Consider the following 18826-nt stretch of genomic DNA (forward strand, 5'->3'; position numbering starts at 1 on the left):
GGTGCCACTGCACTACAGCCTGGGCGACAGAGCAAGACTCCATCTCAAAAAAAAAAAAACCAAAAACCTATACATGTTCAAAAAATAGACGTGTTCAGGACCTCACCAACAGTGATTTAATTCAATAGATCTAATAATAGTAATAATTCTGTCGGTAGCTCTAGGGTAGAAACTAGGAAGCTAGATTTTTGTTTTAAAGTTTCACAGGTGAATCTCCCCAGCCAGTGTTTGAAACATTGCTGGAGACAAAAGGGAATCATTAGTTGTCTGAACAGAGATAATATTTACAACACAGCCCTTTGGGAAGATGAATTGAACAGGAGTGGGCAGGTTGAATTTTGGAGGACAGATGAGAGGGAGCTGTGAGATCTCAGCTCTGGCTGGGCACGGTGGCGCCTGTAATCCTAGCAATTTGGGAGACTGAGGCGGGAGGATGGCTTGAGCCCAGGAGTTCAAGACCAGCCTGGGCAACATAGTGAGACTCTGTCTCTAAAAAATAAAGAAACAAAAAGATCTGAGGAACCACACCTGATTCACGTCTTATCTGTGCAGCAGATGTAGCAGTGGCCAGCCTGCTTGTGCCAGAATGCTGGTAGACTGGGAAGCTCATGACCTTATACCATTTGCTACAAGTATTTTATTTCAAAGTTATTTCTGGCCAGGCACAGTGGCTTACGCCTCTAATCCCAGCACTTTGGGAGGCCAAATCATGCCTACTTTTAAAACCCGTTATACACCTGAGGTCAGGAGTTCGACCTGGCGAACATGGTGAAACCTCTTCTCTACTAAAAACAGCCGGGCATGGTGGCATGTGCCTGTAATCCCAGCTACTCCAGAGACTGAGGCAGGAGAATCGCTTGAGCCGGCTTGAACCCAGGAGGTGGAGGTTGCGGTAAGCCGAGATCACGCCACTGCACTCCAGCCTGGGGTGACAGAGCAAGATTCCATTAAAAAAAAAAAAGTGTTATTTCTTAGTAAAATAGTTTAATCTGCTTTTTCTTTCTGTTTTTCTTTTTCTGCTGAGTTCTGTCCGCAGAAACCGTTCTGTGGAACAGTGCAGATTGCAGATTATGTTTACTACCTCCGCCATGTCCCGCCCTTCAGATGTTTGAAGATGACTCTTAGTCACCAGTTCAAATTAGTCATTTGGTGATTAGTCATATTACCTTAATGACTCATTGAGCTAAAACTATGAGTTAAAACCATTAGCTAAAGCTTTTCCAAGAGGTAAAAGGCAGACATCTTACCGATTCAATGAGACTCCCAGCATTCTGGGCTCAACACGTGGAGGCGTAGATGCTAGTGGTGGGAGCAGAAAGGAAGGGACCATTATAAGCCATGTCAGGATGCAAATGTTTTTAAAAACACCTTGGTGTCATACTGGATGTGCTGCTGTAGGAGTTAGGGAACAGTGAAAACACAGCTGAGGGTGAGTGTAAGTTTTGAGATGAGGAGAGTAATTGATAAAAGTAGGGGAGACACCACTAGTTGCTAGGGCACTGCCCTGCCTACTACTCTAAGAAGGGTTCAGGTAAAACTTGCCTATGGCTGGCTCTGATTTGCTGTATGTTGTGATGAGGCCCTGCCTAGCTAAAACCAGTAGTGATCAGCTCATAATAGTTTCCAGGGAAGCCTTGCTAATCACATTTTGTAATCTCTATCTTAATATCCATATTTTTGAGTTTATTGGCCTTTTGTTTTAGCTGAAAGTGTTTTTAAAGTACGTTTTACAGAAATCAGCTCAGCTCTTAATTCTCACTAATGACACTTCCTTGCCTTTTGAATGTTGACTGCATTCTTCTTAAAATAGAAAAGAAAGGAGCTTTTAGCCATCCTTGGTGATTTTAACTTACTAGGGACCATTTGGAATTAGTAAGCCTTTCTACTCACTCCCAAACATCATCTTAATCTCCTCACTTTTATAACAGAAGAACCCAGGTTCCAAAATGAACAGGAGGACTCAAGCTGTTTGCCTAGAACCTCACAATTAAATGACTCTTCTGAAATGGATCCCTCAACACAGAGTAAGTTGATAAGCAAGAAAATGTTATTCTGCCATTTTAAATTTCACAATATTTAAGCAAAATTGTGGCTTAAATTATGTTTATAGCATGTGGATGCCATTTTCCCAGGGCACTGATAATGAAAATCCTAAAAGGGAGGCAGCAAGATTCTCTCAGATTTCGCAGTGGGAGAACTGGGTGCAGACCAAATTCCAAGTAAAGAAAATGTGCTGAATCCACTAAAGCCACTCCAGTTCTTGAGCACCAGCACTGCTGCCCAAAAACATAGTTGGAGGTTCTAACAGAAGTCTCTAACTAGGTTGATAATATGAGATTCATAACTATTTTGACATCCTTGTGAAAAAAAATATCAGCATTGTTTTTCAAAGCTATTGCATAGTTGAATTTTCTTGACTCTGTTCATCTGGGCTGGGCTCCCTCCAACAACCATTGAAAAAATGTGTCTGCCCTGGGCACTCTGATGGAATTCTGGGCCCCAGCAGCAGTAGAACTGCCAAAGGCAAATGGCTTCATGCTGATGAACTGACTTTTGATCCCTGGACGTGGTTCATTGGAGGGTTTGGGGTTTTTTAGAAGGGACAGGGTAGAAACATCTTACAGAAATGTAATCACAGCATTAGGCCATCCATAAAGAAGCTAACAATCTTCCCAGTAAAGTATATTATTTATTTTTAAAAGGGAGGAGGAGACAAGACACTCTGTTAAACTTTCTTTCAACTAATTTTTTTCAATAAAACTGCCATATAGATGAAGCAGAATTTAACAAGATCTTTTTAGTTCTTTTGGAAGAACAAACTTTTATACAATGTCCCAAAAAGAAGAGCTTTATAAGAAATATGCCTAATACCAAGTCATGAGATTCCAGTATTGTGTAAAATACTTTTGCTAACTCATATTTTTATATGCATCTATAAATTCTGTGCCAGAATGTGAATTAAACCAAAAATCATTCAAGAGTCAGATGAAGGATGAGAGATTCTCAGGTATTCTCTATTCTGACATATCAAATTGTTATTTGGTAACCTTAGGTTATTTGGCAGCAAAATACAAAAGCATAAAAGTTGTATTTCTTTAGGAGGAAAAACAGTTTTTCAGAAATTGAAGCTGACTGCCTATGTAACTAAATTTCAGAGAAGTATATTTTTAAGGGCTTTTAAAAAAAATTTCAGTGTTCACTAGCCCCTCTAGATCAGTAACACTCTTACACTTGGACATGTTGTAGTATTTTAATCTTGATTCTGGACCTTCCTGATATTAGCCAATATTAAAAAGCATTTGATTTACTTATTTTTTTTACTTATTGGAAAGGTAGTCATGGTATATATTTCAAGTATTATGTCGTGGAATGCCTTTTCTCATCACCATTAAGCATCATTGTGAGGAAGCTTACCATTGCAAAAACTCAAATTCTCTCTTAAACAAGCTTTGTTTCTAACTTAAGATTGTTTGTATCCCAAGTATTTCAAAGCAGAGAAGTTCTCTGTTAGCATTCATTCAGTCCAACAAATAATTATTTGGCTTGTAAATGGAACCACCTAGGGCCAGGTAATATGTAAAATTTAGGTTTTAGAATTGCATTTCATTATTTATTTTTACAACACATTTATCTTTAAAATAAATGCTGTATCATTGCTAACATCAGAAAACTCAGCTTTTCTAAATTTTAAATTTCAAATTTCATTTTCAAGTTTCTTTAAATAGAAGAGCAGTAGAATGGGACACCACAGGACAGAATCTTATCAAGAAAGTGAGAAATCTTCGCCAGAGACTTGCTGCCCAGGCTCGTCACAGATGTCAAACCGCTCATCTTTTGGCTGCATAGAACGCACGTCACCTTGAGACGGTTGAGAGAGAGACCTATGTTGCAATCAGTGACATTGATTTTTAGATTATTTATTTAAAATTCCTATAAAGATCAGCCCTTTGTACAGAAAAATGTGTCTATCAAAATTATGTGTTATTTAATTCTGATACTTTTTGGCTTTTAAATGGCTTCTTGAACTTTTTACAATAAAAATGTTTTAGAAACTGTTAAAGCTGTTTTAAGCTTTCAGGTTGCAGGGACCGGCATAAACCTCAGTAACTTTAGTTGATAAAGGTTTATCTTAAAGATGAATGGAGAAATGAAGAACGGGAAACCATCTCAATAGCTCTATAGCCTGGACTGAGAGAGAACTCAGCAGCAGGTGGAGAGCGCCAGCAGCGTGGAGTGGCCTATGTCACCATCTTCCTGCCCAACCCCGCCTCTGCCAGCGGGACCTCCTCTTTGTCAGGGACCCCACCGGACTCGTAACATCTCATCCCTGACCCAGCTCCTTCTGCCCTCTGCCTACTTCTTCTGGCAGCATCGACTGCTCTTCCTCCCTCCCTCCACTTCCTAGCTCCAGAGTGGGGCTGCTTGTGACTTCCCGAACCTTACTCTCTAAAAGGAGGGTAGAAATACTTGATACGAGGATTAAGTAAGATCACGCAGGCCAGACGTGGTGGCTCACACCTGTAATCCCAGCACTTTGGGAGGCTGCGGTGGGTGGATCACTTGAGGTCAGGAGTTCGAGACCAGCCTGGCCAACATGGCAAAACCCTTTCTCTACTAAAAATACAAAAATTAGCTGAGTGTGGTGGCGCCCGCCTATAATCCCAGCTACTTGGAAGGCAGGGGCAGGAGAATCACTTGAACCCAGGAGATGGAGGTTGCAGTGAGCTGAGATCATGCCACCACACTCCAGCCTGGGCAACAGAGTGAGACTCCATCTCAAAACAAAAACCAAAAAAGATCAGGCCTAGAAAGTTCCTGGCCCAGTGCTTGACACACAGTAAGTGTACAATATGTAGTACTAATTATTTTTTCTGGGGCCACGAAGCATAATCTTACAGTTTATCAAATATTTTCAGCAAAGTGCTCTCTTGCCCAATAAGTAAAGTTCTAAAATGATATCCTGGCATTATACACGGCATTGGTTTCCCAAGAGTATTTTCCTCAGCCTAGTTTTGCATACATTTTTAGGTGGCTGCAAACATGTGCCTGCATGGGCCAAGCTGGTAGGTGTTTTTTGACAACAGGAATCCCAGGATATAGAATAGGTAGAGTGTGATGGGAACTTTGGTAGACTAGAACTGCTTGTTCACCGGAAAGCATTGAAATTAAAATTCTGTGGTTCTGCCACCCAGAAAAAGCTGTCTAGTGCAGTTTCTTACCTCTATTTCAGGCCCTCTTTGACTAGGATTTATACCTCGTCAGGTCTGTTTTGCAGCTACACACACCACATACACATACAAAACCCTCTTTTTTATATATAGAACTGCAGTAGTTAATTTTTGAAAAAAGTTCCTGTTCATTCAGTGAAAGTGCACTATGAATGCTCTCACCCAAATGAAGTTATTTTTATCACATGCTTCCAGTTTTCTCCGAGCCTGCGTTTCTCCAGTAATCTTGATGCAATCACTGCCTTAGCAGATTTCAGATACTTGGTTGAATCCCCTCAGTCACATGTGCTTGGTTGGTATTGCAAAGGTTATCACATTTAATGAAATATGTGAAATACATTTCTGATTATTTCTTCCTGCTTCTTGACATTATATCTTCAATCTTCAATTTCTTTATAATGTGAATTCTCTGGAATTGAATAAGGGCTGAACTTGGCTAAAATTCCTTGCTACATTCAAAAAGTTTCTCTCCATTACTCCCTTGAGTTTGTTAAAGAAGAGCGGTCCCTATAGGCCTTTTCATATTTATTACATCCATAAAGTTTCTCTCTGGTGTGAATTCTGCAATGTTGGCTAAATGTTGGGCTTCAGCTAAATCCCTCTCCACATTGGGCTACATTTGGAAAGTTGCTTTCCAATATGAATTCAGTGGTGCTAAATAAGTTATTAAGTTGGTTAGGGGCCTTTTCAAATTTATTTACATTCATAGAGTTTTTCACTAGTATGAATTCTCCCAGGTTGAGCAAGATTTCAGCATTTGCTAAAGGTCTTTCCACAGTCATTGCATGTGGGTCGTTAACAGCAGTTGACTACAAGGACTGTATAAGGCTTAATTTATTAATATGGGTGTGCTTATCTGAGAGTCTGGATTTAATGTTTAATCTCATTGTATCAGTCTGGGTCCAGTGAAGAAGCAAACTACACAGTTGTTTGGATAAGGAAAGTTTAATGTAAAGACTAAACTATGATGGGAGCAACTATGAAGACGTAAAGAGAACTCTACAGGGTACGTGGGACTGAGAAGAGTACTCAAGGAAGGACAGACTTGGAAGGGAGGCTCCTCCGTCCCCGAGGCTTAGGTCAGACCTGATCAAAGAAGGTGTGGTTGCAGACCACTGGATATTGGGGAGGGTCTCAGAGTTGGCCAGGCCAGGGGTAGTCCATGTACCCAGGCAGCAGGAAACAAATCTGGGCACAGACAATCCGAGGCTGGTAAAAATGCATAGGGAGGCAGGGCATAAGGACCCCGCTTGTCAGGGTGGTGTGCAGGCTGGCCATATCCAGAAAGCCACAAGAAACCACCCTCAGGCACCGGCAAACAGGCCAGCAGGCAGGTGCTCAGAGTGCATCAGGGTGGTACTGCTGGCATGAGACCTGGAACTTGCCAGTGTCCATGCTTGGAAGACTATAGTGACATGGTCACTGGGCTAGGACTGTGAAGTCATAAAGCAATTGTGCACACTAGGCACATGGTTGGGGCAGAGCACGACTAGATGTCCGCCATGCACACGCACCGCTGGTGGGCCATAAAGCAAGAGCAAGAGTAAGCCAAACAGCACATTGGAGCAAGGAAGAGAAGCCCTGTCTCTCCTGCAGTGTCCTTCCAGCACCCTCTATTGACAGCTCAGCATCATGCGCATTGTAAGGAGAAATGCCTCAAGAGCCCAGCCCATCACTGCAGACCTGAGATGATTGATAACCGCCACGCTCATACCATTGAAAGTGGCTCCACAGTTTACTTGGTTGGTTGACAGGAATGTGGACTCAATGTTGGCCTCTATCTAATGAGACAGACGCCAGAATTTCCCTGGCACGATGTGGATGCAGGTATCCAAAGGCTCAGGGAGGTAGGAATGTAGGGGTGGATTGATCGCATCTGGCCTCCTCACTCACCTCCCAGTGCCATGCTCTGGGCCCAAAAGCCACTTCGTTTAGGAAGGCGCTGAGCAAGGGAGCACCCGCAAACCTGAAAAGCTCTGTGGTGGCTCATGCAACAAGACGTGATGGTGAGAGTTGCCACCACCACAGATGTGCTCCCTGGTTTCAGTGGGAATAATGGAATTCTGGGGCAGCCGAGGCCAGGCAGAAGCATTTAATTACCAGACGACCATTTACAGTAAAGGGCTGCAGGGCAATAGTAGTAGTAAAGGATTTTTGGCTGCTGGTAACTGACTACACTGTCCCTAAGAATGAAATAGATAGGCAGCCTACTAAAATGTTGCTTGAGGTATGTAACAGGAAAATCTCCAGACCTGGTAGCCGAAAAACTGACTCGAGTCATCACCATGGAGAGTCATACCTGTCACCCAGTTTCCAGTACGAAAATGATTCTCAGATCCAAAGCCTCTTGATTGAAGGGGAGGCCAGGTCCCCCTGAGGAAGGACCCTGAAGCAGTGCCACATATACATGCTTACGACATATACATGCTTACGAGTATTCTTTAACCCTTCCCCAAATAAACCTCTTGCCATTTACTTGAAGGATTGCATACTAGGGAAAAGAAAACACCCATATCTCACAGGGATTACTAAACATGGGTTCTGAATTGACACTAATTACTATGGCCTACCAGTGAGAGTCACAGCTAACGGTGGTCAGTTGATCAAAGGAGTCTTGAGCAAAGTTTGAATTACAGAGGGTGAACAGGGGCATGAAACCAACCTGTGGTTATTTTCTGAGTACCTGAATATATCATTGAAATAAACACACATGAAAAATGGCAGATTCTTCCCGTTGGCACTAAGACCCATTGAGTAAGAGCTATTATCCTAGAAAGATTCAAGTGAAAGCCCCTGGAATTTCCTCCTTACCAGGATAGTAAACCGGTTAGTAAAAAGTTATCGCAATTATCCCCAGGGGCCGGCCGCGGTGGCTCACACCTGTAATCCCAGCACTTTGGGAAGCCGAAGTGGGCGGATCACCTGAGGTCAGGAGTTCGAGACCAGCCTGGCCAACGTGGTGACACTCTGTCTCTACTAAAAATACAAAAATTAGCCGAGTGTAGTGGCACGTGCTTGTAATCCCAGCTACTCGGGAGGTTGAGGCGGGACAATTGGTTGAACGTGGGAGGCGGAGGTTGCAGTGAGCCAAGACCATGCCACTACAGTCCAGCCTGGGCAACAGAGTGAGACCCTGTCTCAAAAAAAAAAAAGAAAAAGAAAAAGAAAAGAAAAAAAAGAAGAATTATCCCCAGGGAAATTGAAGAGACTCACGCCACCAGCAAAGAGTTGAAAGATGAAGGGCTGGTTATAGCTATTCCATCATGATTTAATTCGCTGTTTGACCTGGGCAGAAGGGAGATGGATCTTTGAGAATGGCTGAGTTATCAAGAACGTAGCAGGTGAGGACTGCAGTTGCAGCGTCTGTTTCAAATGCAGTCTTGACACAGCTTCCGGCATATGGTATATCCCAGCTGACTGCATGAGCTCCCTGACATCCCTCTCCCAGACCCTATCATGACCTGCATTTCCAGATAGGTTCAGTGCCCACCGCTGGCCTCTCATCAATGCTGCCTACCCGTCCCGCAGCCCCTTCGCCGGCCCACACCGTGTTCCCAGCCACTCCTCTGTTGCCTCCATTAGACGGCCTTGAACTCGGCCGCGCTGGCAGCGCCGTCCTGGACTATGACCACCCGGACTCCTACTCTAACCCAGAGCTGTGCGCGACTCCCCCTCGCGACGGCCAGTGCCCAAGGGCAAGGGCGAGGGCGAGGGCGAGGGCGAGGGCGAGGGCGAGGGCAGGGCGAGGAGTCGGGGACTGCTCCAGGCCCTTACACGTGCTCTTTCCTGGACACTCGGGCCGCAGTGCGAGGGTGGTCTTGGCGGGGGTTCTTAACAGGTTCACCCGGTCCCAGGACACTCGTCGCAGATATGTCTTTTCCCCTTATTTTCACACCTGGACTTTGACAAGCAAACAAAACGTTTCTTTCCGGCGGGGTTATATGGACAGCAAACAAAAGTATTGTGCCCCGTGTGAGGATCGAACTCACGACCTTCAGATTATGAGACTGACGCGCTACCTACTGCGCTAACGAGGCACCTAGTGAGCCTTTCGGGACGAATCATTATGAGGCTATACGGCTGGTCTGCTGCGCATGCTCAGTTTTACTTCTACTGCTGCTGTAAATCCCGTCCAGAATATTCGGAATGCTAGTTCCGCTGCGTCCTGCCCCTGTCCAGTTTATCAATTAACAAACACTGTGGCTGGCTTGTCAATGCCTCACTGGGTAGCGGCGACACGGAGAAGGGGGATTTTTCCTCCTTCCCAAATAACGATTTTTGTGTAGTGCGTACAAACCGTTTGCACACTCCTGAACGGATGAAACACTTATTAGGCACCCACTGTGTTCGCGGCCCTGTGCTGGCTGCTGCGTTCACAGGAACAAACCCAAGCTCAAGGAGTTGGGCGAAGATGCATAATGATTGGAAAACACACGGGCGCGCGCGCACTCACTCACACACACACACACACACACACACACACACCCCCGCTGTTACGGCCCCCACCGCAGACCCCAGATCCCGCCAGTCCCCGGCCTCCTCCCGGAGCTCCAAGTTTCCACGGCTGCCTGCAGCTCCTCGGCAGAGGCTGCGCTTCGTAGGGGCTGTCGGGCTCCGGGACGCAGTCCTGCAGTCTTTTTCTTGTTTATAGCCATGACAGACCACCATTCTGTGGCCAGTGCCCTGTTACACACTTGAGCTGGTTCTGATTTTTTCTTCCTTTTTTTCTTTTTGCTGTTCAAACAGGACTTCAGGGAATAACCGTGGAAGCGGTGAGTTAATATGCTAACTGGGAAGCCCGCTCTCCTTTCCCTTTCACTCCCCTCCCCTTCCTCCCAGCCCTTTATATAAGCTCATTTACCTACATTATTGCTAAAGGAAACTTCGTGCCCCTATCATAAATGGAAAACAGGTAAGGGTTTTTCCCTAACACATGTTCAAATAAATACATAACTATTATAATTTAAAAAAAAAAAAGACTCTTCCACGTACTGTCTAAAATCAGCCAGACAGTGGCACACTGAGGATTTGTACGTTTCGCCGTATGTAAATTTCACCTTATAAAAAGGAAATTGAGACAGAACTCTGGGCAAGGCCGGGCGTGGGGACCCCTGGGGGGAGTGTGCAGACGCCCGCGGGTCTGGGTGCCTCCCAGGTACAGGACGAGTGATGGACAGGCCGACGGAAGGACAGGGAGTGGGGAGAGGTTCGTGTGGACCTAGGTGGGTGTGCGGTTATTCACGGCACAACTCTGTCGACTTTTCCATTTGTCTGAAGTTTTTCCTTAGAAAATACTGGGGGTGGAATTTTGTTAATCACCTAGAATTTGAGAGATACGACGGGGTGTTAAGAGGGCAAAGGGCAGTATGAGTACAAGCTGCTGGAGAAATATCATCTTGACAGCAGGCACCACAATTGCTGAGGGTAGGGGAAGGGGAATCTCGGAGTGGATGGGGGTGGGGCCTGCTCGACCTCCCAGTGGGAGAAGGACTGGGAGCTGCCGGGCCGGTGGCCGAGGGGCGAGGAAGGAGGAGTTGGAGGAGGGGCAGGCTGCCGGGACCCCAAACCCGGAGACTGACACCCAGTCCTCGGGAAGCTCCTGGATCCCACAGTCTAGGGTGGGAAGCCCAGGACCTCTGCCAGCCTCGGGGAAGCGCGCATCCACACGCACTGGCGGGAATCCGACTCAGGGGGCTTGCTGCCTGGTAAGGTTGCTGGGGCATTCCCTGCGGACTGCGGACTGCGGACTGCGGACTGCGGACTGCGGACTGGGAGTGTCACCTAGATCCAGCTGTTTCTTCCAGATCTGCAGGCCCGAGGAGGTGCTGATTAACATGCAGATTAAATCCCAACGGTCCTGTCTACCACAATTACAAACAGCCCCACTTTCGGGTGTAGCAGTCCCAGGACTGGCAAGCTACCCAACATGCTAACTCACCACTTCCACAGTTATTCCCTGAAGTCGTATTTGAACAGGAAAAAAAAAAAAAAAAGGAAAAAGGAAAAGGAAACAACCCAAGTGTACAACAGGGAACTGATTGGTCACAGGCATAATGGTCTGTCCAGGCTGCAAACAGGAAAAAGGGATGCTGTATGTTGTGATATGAAATGAGCGAAGAACACAACTGCAGAACTAACAAGAGTATGAGACTATTGAGACTATTTCTATAGAAAGGGGTAGATGTTTATATTTGCTAGTGTTTGCACACAAAAAGCTAAGATCGCCAGATGCGGTGGCTCACGTCTGTAATCCCAGCATTTTGGGAGGCCTAGGCGGGAGGACCACCTGAGGTCGAGAGTTCGAGACCAGCCTGACCAACATGGAAGAAACCCCATCTCTACTAAAAATACAAAATTAGCCGGGTGTAGTGGCGCATGCCTGTAATGCCAGCTACTCGGGAGGCTGAAGCAGGAGAATCGCTTGAACACGGGAGGCGGAGGTTGCGGTGAGCCGAGATCGCGCCACTGCACTCCAGCCTGGGCAACAAGAGCGAAACTCCGTCTCAAAAAAAAAAAAAAAAAAAAAAAAAAAGCTAAGATCGATGATTAATACGCTGAGGGGTGGAAACTGTATGGTTGGAGGTAGGGGTGAGATGAAGACTCTTTTTAAAAAAATAAACTTTATTTTCTAAACAGTTTTAGCGTCACAGAAAAATTGCAAAGATAATAAGAGTCTCCATAAAGCCCGCACCCAGGTTCCCATATTATTAGCATTGGTCGTTGGTATGGGTTGTTTGTTACAAACAATGAACCGGTGTTGATGCTTTAACTAAAGTCCTTCTTGACTCGGATTTCCTTAGTTTTCACCAGATGTCCGTTTTTCTGCTCTAGGACCTCATCCATGACACAACATTACATTTAATGGTCCTGTCTCCTTAGGCTCTTCTTGGCTGTGACAATTTCTCAGATTCTTCCTGGGTTTTGATGACTTTGACAGTTCTGAGGAGTACTAGTCGGGTATTTTGTAGAATGTCCCTCGATTTTAACATTTGGCTGACAGTTTTTCTGGGATGAAGACTTTTCACTGTATATTTTTGAACAGTTTTTTTAAAAACATACTTGAAGTATGTTAATCTATAAACTATTAAAATATTGACGTACCTTAATTTAAAAGACGAACTGTAGGAATTAGAAGAAAAGGGAGGAGAGGAGGGGAGGAAGAGGGAGGAGGGAGAGGAAGAAGGGAAGTTGGGGAGGCGAAGGAGAAAGAGAGAGAGGAAGGGGACAGGAGAGGAGGAGGAGCAGGCTACCTGGAGGGGCTGGACTGATCCTGCCTTGGGCCCACTCTCCCGGCGACCTCCCGGCTCCCAGACCCGGCTGAGCCCGGAGGTCGCCAGGAGACGCTGTGCCCAGGAGTCGTAGCCGCCGTCCAGCAAGTTTCGGCTTTTTCCAAAATAGCCTCGGGACACACCGCGCCACTACCTGGTGCAGGGTACCAGGCCCAATCCCCGCGCCAAGGTGGCCCCATCACCCAGACCTGCCAGGGAAGGGAGGTAGAACAGGATTTGGGGGCGGGGGCGGTGCAGATATTTCGCCCCATAAAGTGTCTCCAGCTTTTGAAGATGTATGTCCCCAATTTTCCAAGACCTTCTGAGCCTTGGAGTGGAATGAAACTCGAAAGGCTTCCCAGCCGCGGCGGTGAGGTCCCGCTCCTGCAGAATCCCGGCAGGAGCGGAGACTTGGGAGGGGACCGCTGACTGCGGGCGCCCTGCTGGAGTCCGGAACGAGGGCGGTCAGGCTCGCCTCCCCACGGGGTCGCAGGTGAGGGAGTGGGCCGCGCACGGAGGCTCCTGCAGGCGGTGACCCCCAGGTCTGGCCCGTAGAGAGTGACTGATGCCGAGGACCCGCTGGGGACCCGAGGGCCTCAGCCTGCGCCTGCGCCGTGGCTCCCCGACCAAGACCTTCCGGCCCCCAGGCCTTTGCACCCGCAGCTCTAGGCCTGATGTGTCCTGCTCTCAGGCCCCTCTGTAGAGACGGGGATCTCTCCTTGCCCTACGTCAGCCGGGTCGGAGGTCACCTACCCCCCCCCGAAAACCTGATCCCCATTGCCTTCATCTGCCTCCTTCTCTCACCCTCCTCCCCAGGCTGAACGCGCTCCTTCCTCCCAGCTAAGCGCCTTTCCGGAGGTGGCTCATTTACCTCCACTCCTAGAGCAACCCGAAGGGCTCAGTGCTTCAATTGCCCCTCACTTACGGAAGCGAAACTCAAACTCAAGGTCAGGCGACCTGACCAAGTTCAAACGATCACCGCCCCCCTTCTCAGCAGTTTCCAAATCCTTTTCCTCACTTACATTCCCTAAAATAATGTTGAAAAACTTCTGGGCATCTCCTCTCATAATGTTAAGTTGATATCAAAACAGTTTCATTATAAACAATTGCAAAAGACGTAATTACCAGTGTATGTAAATGGTGATTTTTTTAAAATATAAAATTGAGTATATGACATTTAAAAATATACCCAATGGGCCGGGTGCATTGGCTCACACCTGTAATCCCAACGCTTTGGGAGGCCGAGGCGGGCGGATCACCTGAGGTCAGAAGTTTGAGACCAGCCTGGCCAACATGGTGAAACCCCGTCTCTACTAAAAATACAAAAAATTAGCCGCGCGTGGTGGTGGGCGCCTGTAATCCCAGCTACTCGGGAGGCTGAGGCAGGAGAATAGCTTGAACCCGGCAGGCGGAGGTTGCAGTGAGCCGAGATCGTGCCACTGCACTCCAGCCTGGATGACAGTGTGAGAGTCCGACTCAAAAAAAAAAAAAAAAAAGTACCCAATGACATCTATATACCCTATGGATTCCATACAAACCAAAATCTATTTTGAATATATACAAATATGTCTCCCAACATTTGGAAAGTTTACATTTAACTGCCTCCTTGAACTCATTTCCATTCTACTTCCTCACACAGAATGCTATCCCCCTACAGTACATATTTTATATTTGAATGCGTTCATTGATCACCTTAGCATGCCTCTGAGCAACAAAAAATAGAGTTTATTGGAAGCCCATTTTACAGAGTGGAAAGTGTATCTGTGTGTGTGTGTGTATGTGTGTGTATGTGTGTGTATGTGTGTGTGTTCTGGGAGGTGGGCTCTGGGCTGACTGAACAGGGTAACTTAATGGAAACCTGTTGAGAGTGGATCCTCTTCCCTTGTGCCAAATGGACCCAGGCAGGGAGACCCCCGGGACACCTAGGCAACCATCCAGGCCCAGATGATGAAAATACATCCTGGCAGGTGGTTACAGAGAGCTAAAGGAGGGAGCCACGTGGAGGCACATTCCACAGACATAGGACTTGGGTCTGGCTGTCAAGAGAAGCCAAGTCACTCCAAATTGGGATGAGCAATGTCCAGAAACATTCCAGTGCCACCGCCAGGGAGGAAAGCAGGAAAGAGGGCCCTGTTTGGAGGAATGCAATAAATTCTGGTTTTGCTTATTTTCAATTGCACGAATAATATGTACTAATTATAAAATATATGCATACAGCCATGCTGTATTAGTCAGCTATCACTGTGCTAGTGCAAACCACTCAAAATGTAATGGCTTAAACAGCAAGCATGTGTTTTCCTTTTTCTTTTCTTTTCTTTTTTTTTTTTTTTCAGACAGAGTCTCACTCTGTCACCCAGGTTGGAGTGCAGTGGTGCAATCTCAGCTCACTGCAACCTCTGCCTCCCAGGTTCAAGCGATTCTCCTGCCTCAGCCTCCTGAGTAGCTGGGATTACAGACGCACGCCACCATACTCAGCTAATTTTTGTAGTTTTAGTAGAGATGGGGTTTCACCATGTTAGTCAGGCTGGTCTTGAACTGCTGACCTCATGATCTGCCCGCCTCAGCCTCCCAAAGTGTTGGGATTACAGGTGTGAGCCACTGCGCCCGGCCCATTGGGTATATTTTTAAATGTCATATACTCAGTTTTATATATACTCGGCCTCCCAAAGTGCTGGGATTACAGACATGAGGCACCTGGCCTTTTATTTTTTAAACAGCTTTACTGACATATAATTCACATACCATATAATTCACTCATTTTAAGTGTACAATTAAATGAGTTTGGCTATCCTATATATTTTTTAAATTGTGGTAAATATATATAACACAAACTTTATCACTTTAATCTTTTTTTTTTTTTTTTTTTTTTTTTTTTGAGATAGAGTCTTGCTCTGTCACCCAGGCTGGAGTGCAGTGGTGTGATCACAGCTCACTGCAACCTCCACCTCCCCAGCTTTAGCGATCCTCCCACCTCAGCCTCCCAAGTAGCTGGGACCACATGGGCGTGCCACCACACCTGGTTAATTTTTGTATTTTTTGCAGAGACAGATTTTTTGCCATGTTGCTTAGGCTGATCTTGAACTCCTAAGCTCAAGCTATTTGCCCACCTCAGCCTCCCAAAGTGCTGGGATTACAGGTGTGAGCTACCGCACCCAGCCCATTTTAACCATTTTTTAAAATTTTTTATTTCAATACCTTTGGGGGGTACAGGTGTTTTTTGGTTACATGGGTAAGTTCTTTAGTGGTGATTTCTGAGATTTTGGTGCATCCATCACCCGAAGGAGTGTACCCAAAGTGTAGTCTTTTATCCTTCACCATTTTAACCATTTTTAAAGTTTATAATTCAGTGACACTAAGTACATTCACAGCATTGTAAAACCATTGCTACTTTCTAGCTCCAAAACTTTTTCATCACCCCAGACAGAAACTCTGTGCTCATTAAGCAATAATTCCTCATTCCTCCTCCCTTAGTCCCCGGTAACCTCTAATCTATTTTCCATCTCTATGTACGTATTCTAGATATTTTATATAAGTAGAAGCTTGCCATATTTGTCTTTTTGTGTCTGACTTATTTCACTCAGCTTCAGGTAAGCACGTCTTTTTCTTGCTCATGGATCTGTGTATCAGCCGGGTTCAGCTCCAGGCTGAGGCTGGGTTCAGTCTGCTCTTCAAGTCTTTGCATTCTCCTTGAACCAGCCATTCACTAAGGTATATTCTTCTGAAAGAGTCACAACAGCCCAAGGGACAAAGCCATGCCAAGGAGGTACATTTAAGGCCCCTGCTCTGGGTACATACATCAAAACTCCCTTGGCCCAAGCAAGTCACATGGCCAAGTTCAACATTAGTGGGGCAGAGAAAAATACTCAGCTTACTGTGGCAGAGGGTGCAGAGTCTCAGGCCAAAGGAAAGGAAAAAGAATGAAGAATAATTCAGGCCAGGCGCAGTGGCTCACGTCTGTAATCCCAGCACTTCAGGAGGCTGAGGAGGGCAGATAGTTTGAGGTCAGGAGTTTGAGATTAGCCTGGCCAATGTGGTGAAACCCCACCTCTACTAAAAATACAAAAATTAGCCAGACATGGTGGCATGCGCCTGTAATCCTAGCTACTCAAAAGGCTGAGACAGGAGAATCGCTTGAACCCAGGAGGTGGAGGTTGCAGTGAGCTGAGATAGCGCCAGTGTACTGCAGCCTGGCCAACAGAGCGAGACTCCGTCTCAAAAAAAAAAAAAGAATAATCCAACGTGCCACACATATAGATGTACACAAGTCAAGTCCCCTCAAGTCACTCCTAATCCTGTTCCCCCTCCAGAGGGAAGCCCTGTGAGTGGTCTTCCTACACACAAACATAAAAATAAACACTTGGGTTTTAGGTATCTACATAAGATTGTATGGTACTTATTGTTTTGTGACTTTTTCCACTTAACAGTAAGCTGGACCTCTTTCCTTGCCGATACATAGATATCTTCCCTGTTCTTAGTAACTGCAGTAGTGTCTCTGAGGAGAGGAGATCTGGACACAGATACACACAGAGAGAAGACGATAAGGAGACCCAGGAGGAAGACGGCCATCTACAAGCCGAGGAGAGAGAACGCAGAAGAAACCAATCCTGTCAACACCTTCATCCTAGCCTCCAGCATTGTGCGGGAATAAATTTCTGTTGTTTAAGCCACCCAGGCTGTAGCATTTTTGTTATTTTAGCCCTAGCAGCTGTAGGTCTTCTAATTCTAGAACATCTCATTCTTCCTAATTAGTAACAAATACTAAGTGAATATCTTATGCATATATTTGATAACAAATGTCTGAGGAGCTTGTGGACAGCCAAAAAATCTATGCTGTCCTAGATTCGGCAGGTTTGCTGTTTCACTGCAGGGAACCCAGAAGAATTTTCCATCTCCCTGAGGGTGAGGACCAGAAGCCCCAAGAATGGCCTGAGCCCAGCCAGGGCATTCTCAGGCATCAGGAGCTGGGGCTTTTCTTTTCACTCCTGGCCTCTTCCTGCACTTCCATCCGACCCCCCGACAGGTCACTGTCTCCATCTGCTTGGCAGGGGTCACAGCTGGACTGTGGGCTGCATCTGGCCTGGCCACAGCCACAGCCTGGCTTTCTTGAAACAGTTCTCTGCAGGGGCTGCTCCAGCTGGAGGGACGTCAGGGTGAGTTGGCTCCAGAATCTATGCACACCGTGACTCCCCTCTCCTTTCCAGTTATCTCTGCTTAAAATAAAAATAACAGCCGGGCGTGGTGGCTCACACCTGTAATCCCAGCACTTTGGGAGGCCAAGGCGGGCAGATCACCTGAGGTCAGAAGTTTGAGACCAGCCTGGCCAACATGGTGAAACCCCATCTCTACTAAAAATACAAAAAATTAGCTGGGTGTGGCAGCGTGAGCATGTGGTCCCAGCTACTCAGGAGGCTGAGGCAGGAGAATTGCCTGAACTCGGGAGGCAGAGGTTGCAGTGAGCCGAGATCGCGACACTGCACTCCAGCCTGGGCGACAGAGCAAGACCCCATCTCCAAAAATAAAAATAATAAATTAAAATAAAATAAAATAAAATAATAAAAATAATAAAGATAAAGAGGGAGTCGGGGGCTGGGTGAGGGGAAGGGTTATCAGGGCTGGGAGGAGGCTGGGGAGGAAGGGCCTATGGTGGGTTTCAGTTCTCCCGTGGCGCTTTGGGAAGCAGTGAAGGTTTCCCCAGTTGGGCATTTTCCCCGCAGGCCTTGGTGACATGGCAGGACTTGGTGGTAAGCCCAAGTGTCTCAGCTCCTCATTCTGGCTATGACAAGCCAACTGGGCAAACTGAGGGAGGCCCAGGGAGCCTGAATGTAGGGAGCAGGGAGCAGGGTTTTCTCCAGATGTGCCCTGCAGGAAGCAGCCAGCAGTTCTTTTGTCATCTGTGCAGGGGAGCGGAAGGCCATGGTCCTCCCAGCTCAATTTCCTACTCAACAAGTGGCCGGCGAGGTGTGAGTCAGCCTGTTGTTGCTGGACGGGTCTGAGAGCCATCGCTCTGCGTGGTGCTGACAGAGCACCCAGAAGAAGGAAGTCCTCACCCCTGCAGGCCCAGATGCTCCCAGAGAGGCTCCATTGTCCCCACACTGTGGCCAGAGGGAGCCGTCATAAAAGCTAATGTCCTGCTGAACAGCCTCAGAAGCTCCCACTGACCATGACATCGAAGCCAGGGTGCCCACGTGCCCTTGTGGGCTCACCTCCCAGCCCATCTTTTCCCACTCCTCCCCCACCCCATACCCCACGGACACCCCATTCCCTCCACCCCACCCACCCAGCTGATGACTGTCCCACTGCTCTCCTCTGTGGCCACAGAGAGGCCTCCTG

At 46.7% G+C, this 18826-nt stretch overlaps 1 protein-coding gene and 1 non-coding gene across 17 annotated transcripts in view; one reads left to right on the forward strand and one right to left on the reverse strand.

Annotated features, from left to right (window-relative positions):
• Window positions 1-17144, forward strand: part of TBC1D31 (TBC1 domain family member 31) — a 96047-nt gene extending 78903 nt beyond the window's left edge. For 14 of the 16 annotated variants that reach the window (XM_024250535.3, XM_024250538.3, XM_024250539.3 and 11 more), the window contains 2 exon segments: window positions 1929-2024; window positions 3713-4060. In XM_024250535.3, coding sequence (XP_024106303.3) covers window positions 1929-2024; window positions 3713-3846 — 230 coding nt within the window. In that variant the 3' untranslated portion in view covers window positions 3847-4060. 16 annotated transcript variants of the gene reach the window in all.
• Window positions 9193-9265, reverse strand: TRNAM-CAU (transfer RNA methionine (anticodon CAU)). The gene has a single exon. It is a non-coding gene; the product is annotated as a tRNA-Met (tRNA).
• Window positions 17145-18826: the final 1682 nt, after the last annotated feature.

Source organism: Pongo abelii, chromosome 7 (assembly GCF_028885655.2).
Source record: "Pongo abelii isolate AG06213 chromosome 7, NHGRI_mPonAbe1-v2.0_pri, whole genome shotgun sequence".
Lineage (NCBI taxonomy): Eukaryota > Metazoa > Chordata > Mammalia > Primates > Hominidae > Pongo > Pongo abelii.